Raw genomic sequence first — 16,205 nt, forward strand, 5'->3', positions numbered from 1 at the left:
TTTGCTGCTTTGGCTTGGCATCACAACATGGTGCCTTTTCTGGTTATCTGGAGGCTCAGCGTGTGACACCGCAACTGCATCCTGTGATCTCCAAATCCAGGTCACGATCTGATGGCACGACCCACTTCACTCCCTTATCCGGTTAATTCTTTCGCATCTTTGTGCAGAAAAAACAAAACACAACAACAACAAAAAAAAAACAAAAAACGCATGAATCCAGCGAGAGCTCCACGGGACCAAACTCTCGCATGAACCTGAATCCAGCGCGCATCTTCGTACTCTCAGGCCCTCGGAATCTAGCGTCTGCCCACCGCCTCCTCCCAACAGAGGTAATCCTACGTGTAACAAAACGAAATCTGTAAGAGATTCACCTGAAAGCAGGTTAACACCGTGAGTTGGAGGATCATAGTTACAACAGAGGAACTGGATTAGAGCACCTCTGTCCTACTGGGGCGATCAGTTGTTATCAAACGTAATTAAAGCTGCATTAACACAGCCACCTTAACACTTCTGAATAAGCCGATTTCCTGTTTGCAGACTAGACAAAGAAGAACTGACATAAAAAGTACTTATCCTTGTTGTGTACTTAACTGGTCACAATTGACATGAAATTATGAATTATGAAAAAGACGAGGGTTAAATTCATTTCCTACAATAACAGTGCTGTCTGTGTTAGTGTTCTCAGGTTATTTGATTGACAGTGTGGATGGGCACTAGAATTGGACTGTGTCAACTGGTAATTCCAACGGCCACAGAGAACGTTAACCAGCCTGGGAAACAGTGTTTCGAGGTCATGCTTACAGACTCACCTTTGTTTTGAGTAGTTGAGATTTAACATCGGGGATTTGTTGACGACACAGTGATAATTGGTTGCTGTGGGTCATCAGCCGTCACCCCGCTGGAGCCATGTAAGCAGGACTTTTGTATCATGTAAAAATGTATAATGTAAAAGATATGAGGACGTGACGGCTCGTCGAAAGGGAAGCCAAAACATTCTGACTCCCCCTGCTGGCTGACTGCAGGATGGGTCATCATTACTGCACCCTCCATGTTGGTAAACAGGCCAAGCTAAAAAAAAAACTAGCTAAAAGTACATGTCAAATTAAGTCCCCGCCCCCCAAAAAAGTTCTGTTCAGGTAGTTCTTACCAAACTAAAGTATGTTCACCTGTTCATTTTCTCAACCTCTACTGTGCAGAATCTGGCTCGAAGTGAGGTCGACCTGGGCAGCCCAACAGCGCAGCCTGCGCTCATTTCCTGGAAACACGGGCGTCATTTTTGTTCAGCGGGGAGGAAGTGGAGATGTGTCGGCCATCTTTTATATACAGTTAAAGGGACGAGCACGACACCGTGAGCAGGAGCTGCCGTCGGATCAGCCGTCGCTGAATCCGTGCTAACTTTAGCATGCTAGGCTAGCTGGGTTTCAGTTAGCAGTTAGAAGTGAGCTCAGCTTGCTAGCGTCTACTTTGTGACTAAAACAGAAACTGAACAGCACCATGTGTTCTACCAAATGTGAAATGTGTTAAAAGGGACAGAGAATTGAAATCGCTGGTGGTTGATGGCTAACACTGAGCGGGTGTGATGCTCTCCTCGCACCACCAGCTTTCAGATTTCAGTCAGCTGATGCGATTTGGAAGATGTTTCACAAAACAGCTGCTGTGTGATTATACACGTTTAGTTTTTTTCATAAAGTTCCACTGTGAGCATGACTTTGAAACTGAGCGGAAGTTAAAAAAAGCGAGCGCCGACTCACCCGCGGCGTACATGACCGCCAGCATGATGGAGGAGATCCACGCGATCTGACTGTAGGAGGCATCGAAGATGACCTGGATCTCCTTGAAGAAGACCGTGATGGCCTTGGGGAAGGCGTACGAGAAGCCGATGGAGATGAAAGATGCGAGCACCACAGCCCACCCCCAACCGCCGTCCGGTGGGGGCACGGCGGGGGGACTTGTGGCCGGGGGCGGCATCGCTGGCCCACCTCAACGCTGACTGCTCACTGCAACGACAGAAGAGAAGATGGAGAGGAAACTTAAATTCAGCAAGGAAAAAAAAAAACTTACCGCCAGCATTCTGTTGCATATTCTGCTTTTTTTCTCCCTCCTTGTATTTCACTTAATTTTATCCCTGGGATTGACTATTGATCAGTCCGGTCTGGTCGGGCTTTTTACCTCTTCACTCTGAATTCCTCCAGGAAAGAAAAATAAATCAAGCTGAACCCGAGCAGTTGTTTATAGGAAAAATTTGCGGATCATTACTGACAATACATGGATGAATCCGACCACCAGCAGCGGCTCGTATTGACAGTATACAGACGGCTGTGGGATTATAATGGAGGTCAAAAGCGTCGTCCTCCCTGTCATTCATGGGAACAACTGCCGGCAGTAATGCGACACGTGAGGGAGAAGGACATACCACAGGTCCGTATCCTGGAGGAGTCAGGCCAACACACACACACACACACACACACAGTATCAATTATTGCAGAGGGAATGCACTCACTCTACCTGAGCGACCAGACCGCCCCGCCCAGCAGTCACCTTGAGCCACACACTCTACATGGTAATGGAAACAGGTCGACGGCTGTCAGCTGAGACGAGCGTAGTAGTAAAACCAGGTGCTGCTGTTTACAATGCAAACAGCCTTTTTTTCTTTCTTATCTTTTTTTTTTATGAGCTGGAGAAACACACACACACACACACACACACACACACGATTGTGCACAGTAACCTCACGTAGCTTCAACTTTTCTAAATCGGCCAGGAACTAATGTGAAGCGGCATAATTAGCTCACGGTGCGCTGAGGTGAGGGGCGGCCGGTTTTGGTCTCACGGGCGCGAACAGCCTGCGGAAGATTCAACACGTTTCTTTGTGTTTGCGCTGCAGCAATTACTTGAGATTAAAAAAGAAAAAAGAAATGGCTTGTGAACCGCTGCGACAGCCAGCAGAACAGGGAAGAGTTCAAGTGGCATGCCGCCAATTTTACACGCCAAGGTCAGGTTTTCTTCAGATGGTTATAGTGCTGTAAACACAGACTAGTGGAGTATGCTCTGTGACTCTGGAGGGAACTTTCTGAAGTCTGGGGCTCCCATCACAGCGTCTGAACACTCAAAATGGAGGCGATGTCTATATAAGGGTGTATTAAGGATAAAAAGCAGGTCCAGGCTCAAACATTATAAACTGTCAGTTGTGTTTCAAATGGCTCGTTTCATCCGACCACATTCCATTTTTTTGGGGGGGGTTATCAGAAAAAAAACAGAAGATTTTATACCTGGGTGAACTCATCCTTTACATTCCCCACCGCAACCGACACGGCAGCTGAAACAAGTTCTGCATTTGACTGACAGAAACAAATTCAATTTGTCGATTCATTTCGTGTTGATCGACTGATCATTTAATCAGCTGTTTGTTGCAGCTCCACTTCTGACCGCTTTGACATTTCGGTGCGGACCAGCTGTGACGGAACACTGAACACGTGAAATGAGATCTCCAATTTACTGAGCGGCGGTGTAAATCACGAGCCCCGCCGCGTTCAAAGAACAAGCAGGACACACAGCGTAACCTCATTGGTCAACAGAGCAATAGGTTACTGCTGTTTATAGTCATCAATCATTCAAAAACAGCCTGAGGCAGAGGTAGGTGCTGCTACACGTCTCCAGATTGACTCCTCTGTTAAGCGAACAGAAGATTACATCTTCCCCTCGGCTGGTCAAGCCAAACTATTTCCTCAGCACACTCACCTGCAGGCACACATACCTCAGCCTCCCGCCATTCATCTGTCCCAGCAGCGCTACAACACCGTCCCACCAAAGCAGCGACCGGTACCCCTCCTCCGACCTCTCCCAAGATACTTCACCCCTTAAAGAAACTGCAACTTGGGATCACACCTTTGAGTGACTCCTCCAATGCCAATCGCCCTGATTATCAGTTAATGGCCGCTCCATCAGTGTGCTTTGATTTGGAAGTGCTGTATCGCACGTGGAATTCTCTGAAAGCAAAACTAAGGTCCGTCTGAAGCTTTGGTGCTTCTGGCGCTGACGAGTAACAACCGGCGCTGGGTAAACGTGTGTGGAAGTCTACATTTCAGGGCAGCACCACGCTTTGTTCAAGAACATCAAATTCCTTGCAAGGGGACACTTCAGTCTTCCGAGCGTCTGCCAATGATGACACGTGACAACACGCTCCCAGCATCAATAAATAACGTCGCTCTCCTTCCTTGTCGCCGCTCTCGCCAGGTCAGGTTGCGCTGTCGTAGAAACGCACGCTGAGGTTCAGCGCTGTGTGTCGGCAGGAGGCCGAATGTCTAAGAAACACAGAAATGAAGGCGAAGCTTTTTAAAGCAGTATTCATTTTTGGGTCACTTGAGGAGGAGAGGGGGAAAAAAAGAAAAACATCATTCCTGCTTCAGGCCGACTAACGTTCTCTCTGCTTCTAGCTCAGTTTAAGTCAGTTTAGGATCAAGTGTTTGTTGTTTGGTGAGATAATCTGGCTGCTGCAATAAGAGCAGCGAAAGAGAACTAAAAACACTGAAGCTGTGGGCTGAAAACCAACACAAACACTTTGTGTACAACTAGAATCTTGACTTGTAGAAAAAAACAAAAAACAACAATATCAAATCAACATTTAAATCTTCTGGGGATTATTGAATTCAAGCCAGAGCGAGGTTTAACCAACAATAAGTGGAGCCTGTCTTCATTTGCGAACACTAAATTTGTTTGGGTATTTTATTGTGTAATGGTAGCTGCCTACACATTACAGTCATAGCACTGGAGCACTAGCATTGGTAATCAAACCTGTTTTTACTGGGCTGATGGCTGAATACTAACAAAACGCGTCTAACTTAGCTGCTAAAGCCGGCCTGCTGAATGGAAATATATAATCCTCTATGTATATCCCTTGTATTGCCCCTTTAATCAAAGTTAGAGATTATGCCTTTTTTTCCAGAGTTCCATACAGTGGTCTAATCCATGCTAATCAGATTACAGGCTGTCCGCCGCAGCACTCAGTGTAGATACTGGTTTTGATTGATTGAACGTGCCGGGCGTTGCACAAGTGAGCCTCAGAACTCGTAAGCAGCTTAAGATGACGGGTTCGAATATGGAGCTTCCAAACTGATTGTCCATAAAGGAGCAGCTAAGGAGAGGAGAAAGGCAAACTTTCAGATGAGCTTGACGATTCTGGTTTATGATCGACCGGTTAAGTACATAAGAAGTCCGGCAAAGCAAAGTCACTTTTCGGTCGCCACAATGTCAGCGCTTCGTCTTTGCTTTGGAAGCCCAGATCCTCATCGCACGCCGCCTCCGTCACGTCCTTCACCTGCCAGCACCGACTGAAACGGCACCGGACAAGGGAGTGACGGGCAAGCTGCGTTCACAGCCGGCCTGTTAGCAACTGCATGCTAAAACACAAGTGAGGATCTGCAATCATTTGATAATGGAGATGTGGTACTAATACAGTTCTATTCTAAGATATAAACAAAGAAATACACTCGATTTCATGACTGAAAAAAAAAAAACATCACTAAGATGATCTCATCACAGAGCAGACCATCTCTGAGCATCACATTGAGAAGTAGGTCATCGTTTAGCCCTCTGGGAAATGAAGTCCAATGTTTCAATCACTCCTCGATCTTCTTCCGTGCACCTGTCCATCCACGGGTGGGCAAAGGTTCACCTATGTGACGCCAATTTTATGAAATCCGTTTCGACAAAAGATCCGTAACGCGTGCACGTGGTGAGGCCTGTCTCTAGATGCAACCTGGTGCCTCCAGGCAGCCAATCACCAGCGCTATTAGATCTTGGCACGATCAGCGTGCTGCGTTCTTATTGGCTCACTGACGCTGATGAGATTATCTCTTTAAAATGGTTATGGCATTTGGCATCGAGTGACAAGACGAATCTACAAGCGATCTAGTCGGCACCATAAAAGTATTGAAGTTACCGGTGCTACCTGTTGTATAGAGAATGTGGCCATGCTAGCTGCTCAGTGAGGCTGTAGGCATAGCTGTCCTGAATATCCACAATGAACAGTAAACCCTCCCATCTTGGGAGCAGGTAGTAAAAAGGTCCACAGTAAAAAACACGTGAACCATGGAGAGAGACACACACACACACACACACACACACACAATATTGCTGGGCCAGGCACGTAGTCTGTTTTGGTCCAGCGTCCCCGGCATGTACTTGAGTTGACCGGTCGCCTTCACCTTGGTGAACATAGTCCTGGAAAAGGCGGGAGTCCAGGAACCAAAATAGCATTTCCATAATCAAATCAACTGCCAAAAGCTCATCAGACTGGGTTACATGGTACTGGACAGCAAGACTGGACTGCGTTTGTCTGTGTGTGTGTGTGTGTGTGTGTGTGTGTGTGTGTGTGTGTGTGTGTGTGTGTGCGTGTGTGAGAGAGAGAGCGTGTGTGTGTGTCCCCTCCAAGGACTTTACTTAGCACTTTGGCAGAAGGCCTAAAAGACTGCCCTCTTTGTATCATGGACGGACGCAGCCTCTCACGTTTAATTCACAGGGCCAAGCCGAGACGCCGGTGTTGTATTTCAGGAGAGTTTCGGTGCAGGAGATGGGTGTTGCTCAGTGTGCTTAATGTGAGAGGCTGGAGGCAACCACAACTCATTAACGTAGAGCTGCTAAGCCGCTGGTAGGTTTCTTAAACTTGCTGAAGCCTGTCGAGAGAACATGCTCCAAATCCAACACGTTTAATCTCATAATACTGACGCTCAACTAAAGTCTATGTGTGGGAAACACCGTGGTTAACATGTTGGCAAACTGTTGCCTATTGACACATTTTGCACACCGGAAGTAACATTAGCGTTAATTTCCTGCCAGTTCTGTTGTCCACCAGCCCAACTATTTGGCTGCTAAATGCTACACACTATGCTTACAAGCTAGTGGCCAACGTGCTCCCTTTGCTTGCTTGCTTGCTTGCTCAGATAGTGCAGAAACGAACTACCTGCATGGAAAATTTGCCAGTGAGAGTCGAGAGACTGAACCAAAACAGTGGAGCCGCGGGCCCCAAAGCAAAACAACAAGCTGAAAGATGCCAGAACGCTCCGTAGAGCTGAGAGGAAGAGCAGATTCCCTTCGACCGACTCTGCTCACATTAAAACATAGTCATTTGATCAATTGTCACTATAAAAATATTCACTTGTGCAGCTTTAAGCCTTAATATCTCTTTAACTGACGCAATAATTCTCAAATTCCACTCAAATTTAAATTAGTCACTTTATATGATGTTATAATTATAATACCCTGGGGTGGGAAGATAATTGAAATTAGGGGAGAAACTGGGACCTTTCAGAATTCAATATAGTTAAAGAGTTTTTGGAGCCAGACTTGAGTGGTTATTAAAGTCGGAAGAAAAGACCGCAAAGGTACCGTTCAGAGGAAGAGGATTTCACTTTATTCTACTCTCACTGATAGGCTGGTGTCAGGCGGCGATCGTTTAATAATCGCGTCTTAGTGTGGGCTTTTGTGAAGCCCCCGTCGGACTCATGTAGTGAAGGGCGGCAGAAGGTCAGCTGATTGACAGGTGCTGGGGTGTGAGCATGACTCCATCTTTCCTGCGGTATTTACTCTGCATGCGATCTATGACATCCAACTCTGAAAATACAGGGCCCGCTTCTGCAGGCATAATATTTGTTGAGTATTCAATCTTTCCAGTCGGGATAAACGGGTGCTGTCAGGCCGTAAGAAACTTGACCTCTACGGTCAGCGCGACCCTCACCACGCCTGCCCGCACCCCGCCCGGGCCTCATGGGACTTACAGTTGTGGCAACGCGAGATTAGCTCCGAGGTAACCTTCGAGCAACGCCGCCTGCTTTGTTTTCAGTCTCGGTTCATCATTAACCCAAATCAGCGGCTCTCTAAATGTTGACTGAATCACACGTTTCTTTTTCCTCGTGTCAAAGTGACATCTAATCTCACCACGCGATCCAGTAAACACACTTGCCCTTGGTGTGTTGCGTCCCAGCGAACGGGAGAAATACCAGCGAAACAAAGCTGCCGTCTGATCAAAAAGGCCACCAGGCAGGGGGTCTTTACCATAAAACACACCCCGACTATAATACCCTCGCTACTCGACAGTCAGCCTCTGCACTTTGAGGCCCTTGAGCTGGTTCCAGGGGAAGAACCTTGATTAAAAAAACCTTCAAGTTGTCCCATAACTTTCCGTCAGCACACCTCTGACCGACACAAGCGGGATGGAAAACCTCTACAGCGCAGAGTAATTTTCGTAACCTGCAGAGCTGAAGACTCGATGTGTTGATTGGTTCTGTTTTAGGTTTGATTCACTGATGGAAAAACAAAAACACGTCACACTCCTCAGCGCTTGAGAAAAGAACCACCGCAGCGTGAAAAAAGGAGATCAGGCAGTCATCACCTTGACCAAAATCTACACGGCATGCAGGGAAGTCTTTCCGTTTCACTTTGCCATGTGGGCTTGCCGACACCCACAGCCGGCATCCAATCCAGAGCTCCGGCCAGGCTCCACTCCTCCGAGCGAGTCAAGAAGGTCAGAGCAGAGGCGCTGATCCCTGCCACATCTTTGTTTCAACATGTCAAGCCTTCACGTTGCACCACTTGAGGAGAGAGGCGTAGATTTTTACGCATAAAGGAAATTAAATACCACATGCCTTGCAATTCACAGATGTTGGAGACTAAACTGAACTGGTTAATGGCACAAAAAGTGACTCAGATCCAGCTGCAGCCAGGTTATAAAGTCAGAGCATGCAGCACCAGACGAGTGACACTGATGCTGTCATTTCTAAAAAAAAAAAAAATGAAGGTTTGGAAGTGATGTGGCTTTTTAGTTTCTGCCATAGAAGACACATCAATCATGAGCCTAATGAAGAGGCTTTCTTAAATGTACCCACAGTTTGATTGACAGGTGATCTCCGGGAGGTAAAGTGCTTTTAATTAAAGCCCTGTCGATTTCCAATTAGCAACTTCTCTCCACTTTTAAATAGGATTTCATTAGCAGATCTTCCAGAACCTTTTAATTATAGATGTAGAATGTTTTTTTTTTGTTTGTTTTTGTATTTTCTGTTTCTTCCTTTGTGCAATAAATACACAGACATTGCAGGACATTTTACAGCTAAAAAAAATAAACTTCTCATAAAGTTTTATGATAACACAATTTTTAAGTGACCTCAAAACTAGCGATTAACATTTCTGTGCTGAAGTTTCTTGTTAGTTATCAGCCGCCACATACCGACATATTGCCAATTATCTAATGTCCACCAGAATGTGTTAGCTCTCCTGTAAAATATGGTCTCACATTCAAAACATTTTTGAATTAAACCTCCTATTTTGTATGAAAAGTTGAATGTTGAGTCTCTTAACTGACTCTGCAAATACTGACGCTTTGGTGTAGTAGAATCGGTCCCCAACCAAAGCGTCAGTATTTGCGAAGTTGTTAATGAGACTAAAAAAACGTTGATTTTGGAGTGAATGAATGAAGAAGAATGAGAAGAAATTCAAGCTCAGAAATGTAATTTTCATGAGGTTATAATACACACTGGGAAATATTTTCTAGAGCAAGCTGTCCTAGGAGGAAAATAAGTCTTTTACCCGTTTTTCCCTGACTGCCTATTAAAATAACGGCAACAAAAAATACATATACATCTTGACAGAAAACACAGGAGATATAAGAGTTAAATTCTAATGCTCTTGGATAAAACCCTGGATATGTTGATACATATTGGAAGATGCTCTGATGTTTAGAATATAAAATAATGATTGTAAAAAACAAAATAAAATGGAAGTCAAAGTCCATCAGCTTCTATCAGTCTGCATCGTTCTTATGTTATCGATAATCCTCATTATTTTAAACACTGGGTGATATTCGCTGGCCGATCTGTTGAATACATCTTAACACAGCAGGAGGAGGGCGCTGTTCTCCCACAACACACAGCTACAATAACAGAACTTTTGTATAAAAGTTGCCAAACATCCCAATCGCAGATTTCCTCTATTATGACCATTAAAATAAGGTAGAAACGCTTGAAGAACTGACTTGGATGTTTAGTTTTGTTGAGAGTTCCATAGTGGCTGTGAGGGTAGAGTACAGCGCCTTGCTCTGTATCAGGCAGGGCTGTTTGCACACAGCAGGTTTGTGTCCACAACAAACTTCTCCCAGGGAACTTGGAGAGAGGTCCTGATCCTGAAACCTGACCCAAACCACACAAAAAAAACAAAAAAACACCCTCAGAAATGTGTTTCACATCCATGAGGGACACAGGAGCAGAGCCGTGTCAGGGTCAGACCCGTGGAACCTTAAAGACATTAAATCATGCCTAAAAATGTGACCTGATGACGAAACTGGGACAACATCACAGCAAAGTTAAAAAAAAAAAGTCTTTCCCGCATGACCTGAGAGGCCACTGCTATTGAGAGAAACAAAAGCTGTGGACAATGACAACGAGAGAATGTTTCGGTTCCTTGCAGACTGAAACTACACGCAGGGCAACATTAAAAACCAGGAGGCCGAAACGACACGAAACACGAGACGGCGTTTACACGTCTAAGGCGAGGGCCAGGAGCCAGAAAAAAAGCAACCTCACTTTAAACTTTTTCTCCAGAAAGCAAGACAAAAAAATCAGCAACATCTCCGACCGTCAAACACTGTTACTGCTCGTGCCCCAGAGCGGCTCCCTCAAATACTGCCAGGTCTCAACAGCAGACGATGCTCGAGGACTCCTTCCATCATCCTGTGACAACAAGCAGACTCCACCACGCACTGTCACTTGCGAGTGACGCACAGAAAACTGTCACTTTCACTTTGAACGAGAGCTGATGCAATCTGTATGTCGCTCCTGACAACTGCAGTATCTTCGTTTAGAGGAACAGTTGGACATTTTGGAAAATATGCCCATTCGCTTTTCTGACTAAGAGTTAGAGGAGAAGACTGTAAATATAAACCACCAGCAGCAGCGTGTTAACGCAGCAACAGGAAGTGACTGCACCTGTGCAGGAAGTAGTCCCCCCCCCATAAGACCACAGTGTGTCCCTTTCACACAGCTCAGTCTGTGTAAAGCTTCAAAACAAAAGGACATATAATGTGTTAGTGAGTTTAGGTGTTGCGATGCGGATGTTGTTACTTGCACCAAGCTAGCTGCATCCCCCGGTTTCCTGTCTGCACGCTATGCTAAGCTAAGCTAAGCTAATGGGCTGCTGGCTGGGATTCATATTTAGCTTACACTTGAGGGTGATGTCAGTCTTGTCATCTACCTCCTAGCAAGAAAGAGAGCATGTGTGAGGAAGTATTTCCTAAAACATCACAATAATCCTTTGAAATGGGCACTTATTAGTTTTGGTGAGGAAATTCAAACTCAATTGAATCTTTCATGACTGTTTGAAGCTGGAAAGGTGGCAGGGTCCGCCACATGTAAACAAACTAAAACACTATACAGTGCGTTGTCCTTTAAGGTCAGTTTGTTTATTCAGACATGAAGAGAGTTTGTTTATGTAGTTTGCTTGGGCATTCAAAGAAGTCGATGAAGATCCTTCTGCCCCAAAACTACAAAGTCCACCTTTAATTGAAACTCAGTTTCTATTTCGGGGCTAATTTGGGTTCGACATGTGTGATAAGAAGCAAATACAAAAGTTTTCTCCGCGCCAACCAATCAGCGTCTTGATACGCGGATAAAAAAAGGTTTCTCCTTCAGATGTGAACTGAATCTTACTGCAGGCCTTTGTTGGTTTACTGAGACTGAGAATGCGACAAAGAAGAGGGATTGTGTAAAAAAATAATAAAAACATCCTTTCCCTTTTTAATAAAAGATGATTTCAGAAGACATTTAACGAACCCTGACTCACTTCTGCACACTCGGGGGTTCTTGCTGATGCAGCCCTACTGGGTCCATTATGACCATTAGCTTATGGAGGCGGCTGCTGCTGTCGGCCAGCTCTGAGGCTGACATCACCCAGTCAGTCCACTCTTTGTTACACTGTGTGCTGTCCTCCTGTATGACCTTTAGAACGAGCGTGATGCTCTTGAGCTGCAACTAGTTGCAAGAGAGCGGAAAGAAAACAGGTGATTCCGCAATTTTGGCATCAAGGAGCCCAGTGCGCTTTCCAGAGGGAACCAGCACTGTGTGACATGTGAAGTTATTTTTACGGCTCATCAGCTGACCAGGAGTGAACAGTCCTCCTCTGCAGCCAAACCTGCCTTGGGAGATACTCATCACCACAACCTGGGGTCAAAATAGACAGCCGGTGATCTGGCGGCCTGACCGAAACCTGTGACAGCTGGCCCCCCATCAGGAAAACCAGAGCTCACAAGGTGCGAGGAGCCAGCAGGGAAGGCTCTCCCTCACTGCAGCCTGATCATATGATGCTGCTGATGTAAGGACGGGACCGGATGAAGCCAGTCTGAACGGCCCGGGGCCTACATGGACTCAACCACTAATGTCACCACTCAGATCTTTTTTTTTTTTTTTTAATCCAGATCCTTTTTCCCCTCCTGGACAGCGCGGACATGGATCCCCACCTCTCTGCTAAGAAAAAAAAAAAAGGGAGGAGGGGGTTCCTGAACGCATCACAAAATGTACTCAATCACACACACACACACACACACACATCCCGAGCCTTCCTCCTCGCATGTTTCTCATTCATCGCAGCACGCGCTCATCTCTGCGCAGCTCGGAGTCCCCGACGCCGCCGAGAGCCGCTTAATCCTCCGGACCAGCGGCGGCTCGTCTTTCAGCGCCGTCAGCCAGAAACACACATGAAATGCTGTCTTACCTTTTTGAAGGGAACGGTGGAGCGCCCGTGTGTGTGTGTGTGTGTGTGTGTGTGTGTGTGTGGGGCTGCCGGCTCGGTGACCTTGGAGCGGAGAGATGCGTGTGTCTGCGCGGCGGACGGCTCAGCGTTTGAATTTCCTGAGTGAGCCGCTGCCTGACGTGGAGCTGCCGCGCGCTGCAGAGGGCGGCGCTGCCCGCCGGGCTATTTTAGACCCGAGACCGAGGCAGCCAGTCAGAGGGGCCGCATCCATCAGAACCTCCTCCTCCTCCTCCCTGTGTACCGTAGTCATTCTCTGGAGGAGGAGGATACTACACTGTGTACTGTCTCCATCTCCTCTGTGTGTACTGTAGTATTACTCTGTGTACTGTACTATTTCTCCATCTCCACTCTGTGTACTGTAGTATTTCTCTGTCTACTCCTCCCTGTGTACTGTAGTATTTCTCTGTGTATTGTAGTGTGTCTCTGTACTGCAGTATTTCTCCATCTCCTCTGTGTGTACTGTAGTATTACTCTGTGTACTGTACTATTTCTCCATCTCCACTCTGTGTACTGTAGTATTTCTCTGTCTACTCCTCCCTGTGTACTGTAGTATTTCTCTGTGTATTGTAGTGTGTCTCTGTACTGCAGTATTTCTCCATCTCCTCTGTGTGTACTGTAGTATTACTCTGTGTACTGTACTATTTCTCCATCTCCACTCTGTGTACTGTAGTATGTCTCTGTGTAGTGTAGAATGTCTCTGTGTACTTTAGTATTTCTCTGTGTACTGTAGTATTTCTCTGTCTCCTCCTCCCTGTGTACTTTAGTGTGTCTCTGTGTACTGTAGTGTGTCTCTGTGTACTGTAGTATGTCTCTGTGTACTGTAGTGTGTCTCTGTGCACTGTAGTGTGTCTCTGTGTACTGTAGTATGTCTCTGTGTACTGTAGTGTGTCTCTGTGTACTGTAGTGTGTCTCTGTGTACTGTGGTATGTCTCTGTGTACTGTAGTATGTCTCTGTGTACTGTGGTATTTCTCTGTCTCCTCCTCCCTGTGTACTTTAGTGTGTCTCTGTGTACTTTAGTGTGTCTCTGTGTACTGTGGTGTGTCTCTGTGTACTGTGGTGTGTCTCTGTGTACTGTGGTGTGTCTCTGTGTACTGTAGTGTGTCTCTGTGTACTGTAGTGTGTCTCTGTGTGCTGTAGTGTGTCTCATGCTGGCAGTGAAGACACTGTCAGTTATCTGATTAGTGCTGATAGAGCAGCATGTGAGCTGCAGCCGCAGATTGTTCCCCTCAGCTCACAGTTTGTTCTGCAAACTGTAAAAAAAAAAAAAAAAATGAGGAAAATGGTCATCAAAATACCCCACAGCTCAAACATAGTCTATTCATTTACTGTCACTCATAGATTAAGAGCTGTAATGTTTGACATTTTACTGGAAAACACATATTTCTTATTAAAATAGTATTTTTTGTTCTTATATGATTATTTCATTCTAACAGGCTACTTCTACTTACATTAGCGTTCTAATAAGAAGCTAAGTTGATTGAATGTTCAGATTTGAAATGCCAGTTAACACGTGGCCACCGACATTGTCGATTTAAAGTAACAATATGTTGAAATTGGCATTTTGCCTCGATTTGGTGCCCCCTGCAGTTTCTGAGCGCAACGGAAAAGAAATATATATTGTCACTGCAAATCCCAGGTGTTAGGTGCCAACTACAAACAAAACTCATTACGTCATGATGAGAAGGTCCCCAGAATGCTGTTTCAAGCTAGAAAGGTGGCAGGGTCCGCCACGTACGAGTAAAAGGGTAAGAAAACGTGTTGTCCTGTAAGGTCAGCTTGTGTATTTGCTTTGTTCAGTATGAAAAGAAAGAGAGTTTTTTTTTTATTTGGACTGTTTACACACAAAAAATTAGTTAATGATGATCTCTCTTTTCTGATTAAAATTCCCGCCCCTTCAACTGAAGGCCAGTTTCCATTCAGGGGGCTATTTTCAGGTAGGCGCGTGTGGTAAAAAAAAAGTTTCTCCACCCCAAGCCAATCGGCATCCGGCATCACAGCGGCATTATCTGTCGAAAACATGTATGCTGAAGTGAGCATGTATGTGACGCTGTGATCCGACCCGCTCACTGAAGTGACACAGGGCAGAAAACAAGAACTGTCAATTTGAGGTGAAAGTTACATCATGTTGCTTTAAGTTTAATCCGCCTCGTCGTTTCGATAATGCGTACTTGAAAGTGAGTTCACAAGAGCTCACGGGTCAAGTCCCACCACTCATGACTTATTCTAAGCACCGGGTTTATATACGGACAAAAGAGCAGGATTATATATTTTTTTTTCCATCTAGGCTATGTTCACTGTCAAACAAATGCTAATCATGGATGAGATTTTTATTAATTCTGCACAACATTTTTTGGGCCTTTGTAAAGGGGGGTGACACCCAGCAGGAGAGGGCAGGACTCAAACCAGGAGCTGCTGCAGCGAGGACAAAGCCTCTGTACATGGGATGCCTGGTCTACCAGCTGAGCTAATGAGCACCCCGCGATGGCCTAATTTAAGGCGACACAAACTGCACATTGTCCAAGAGGAAACAGGGAGGAACGCGCCTTAGCACTGTTGGTATGTAGGCCTACATTTTAATCCAGCAAATAACGCACAATATGCTTGCAAACATTATGGCTAAACAGGCTATCCAGCTCGCTAATCAGTCATTTTAATGCATTGCATTCTAGTTTTACAGTGTATGCAGATTACATCCATCAGATAACGGACAGCCATAGTTTTCCAGCTGACGTCTCAGCTGAACACGAAGTGCTGAATGAAGCTGAATTTAAATGAATGTGAGGCGCTGCGAGGGGTTTGACGTTGACGTACGTTCGTCTTTGACTACCTACGTATTCATCCAGTTGTATCATTTTTTGTTTTTTGAGTAGCGTAAGCATCCTAAAGCCCAATGAGGCAGTGTGACTGTGATTTTGGGCTTTAATAAATGAAAAAGATTTAAGTTGACTTGATCAATAACTGACTGGTTGTTTCAGCTGCCAAACCCGAAATGTCAATCTCACAAACAGAAATAAAAGCTTCCAAAGTCATAAATATGATCTCATCGTGTCAATTATTATTATTATTACTATTATAGGGGCTCAGGCCAGGCTGCCCACCATAAGCACCTGGATTTGGCAACCAGGAAATTAAACTCAACAATCATCTGTCTACTGGAATGAGGCGATGAAAGCACTCGTGTCACTCAAAACATTTAACATCATCGTCAACGTTTACTCCCTCTTCTGATGTAGTCGTTCCCCTAAATGTTGTCTGCGTGCACAAAGCTGCTGGCATCGCGGCCGGCTGACTCAATCTGGGTCATCGGAGCTCAATCCGCTGGATTAATGAGAGACGGTCACAGTGTGCATATGGTGAGAGTCACTTGCCCAACATGAGGAAGACGTTTAAGGACAGCTGACCACAGGACAAACAC

The 16,205-nt window shown here is 45.5% G+C and overlaps 1 protein-coding gene across 3 annotated transcripts in view; it reads right to left on the minus strand.

The window, feature by feature from the left end:
• Nucleotides 1–12,997, minus strand: part of LOC119032575 (monocarboxylate transporter 2-like) — a 28,650-nt gene extending 15,653 nt beyond the window's left edge. Inside the window, exons 1-2 of one of the 3 annotated variants that reach the window (XM_037121918.1) lie at nt 12,832–12,997; nt 1,752–1,997 (exon numbers count right to left, since the gene is read on the minus strand). In XM_037121918.1, the coding sequence (XP_036977813.1) occupies nt 1,752–1,968 (217 nt within the window). In that variant the 5' untranslated portion in view covers nt 1,969–1,997; nt 12,832–12,997. Of the gene's footprint in view, nt 1–1,751; nt 1,998–12,750 lie in introns of those variants that run through there. The other 2 variants (XM_037121917.1, XM_037121919.1) reach the window with 2 other exon arrangements.
• Nucleotides 12,998–16,205: the final 3,208 nt, after the last annotated feature.

The sequence above is a fragment of the Acanthopagrus latus genome, chromosome 14, assembly GCF_904848185.1.
Source record: "Acanthopagrus latus isolate v.2019 chromosome 14, fAcaLat1.1, whole genome shotgun sequence".
Classification (NCBI taxonomy): Eukaryota; Metazoa; Chordata; class Actinopteri; order Spariformes; family Sparidae; genus Acanthopagrus; species Acanthopagrus latus.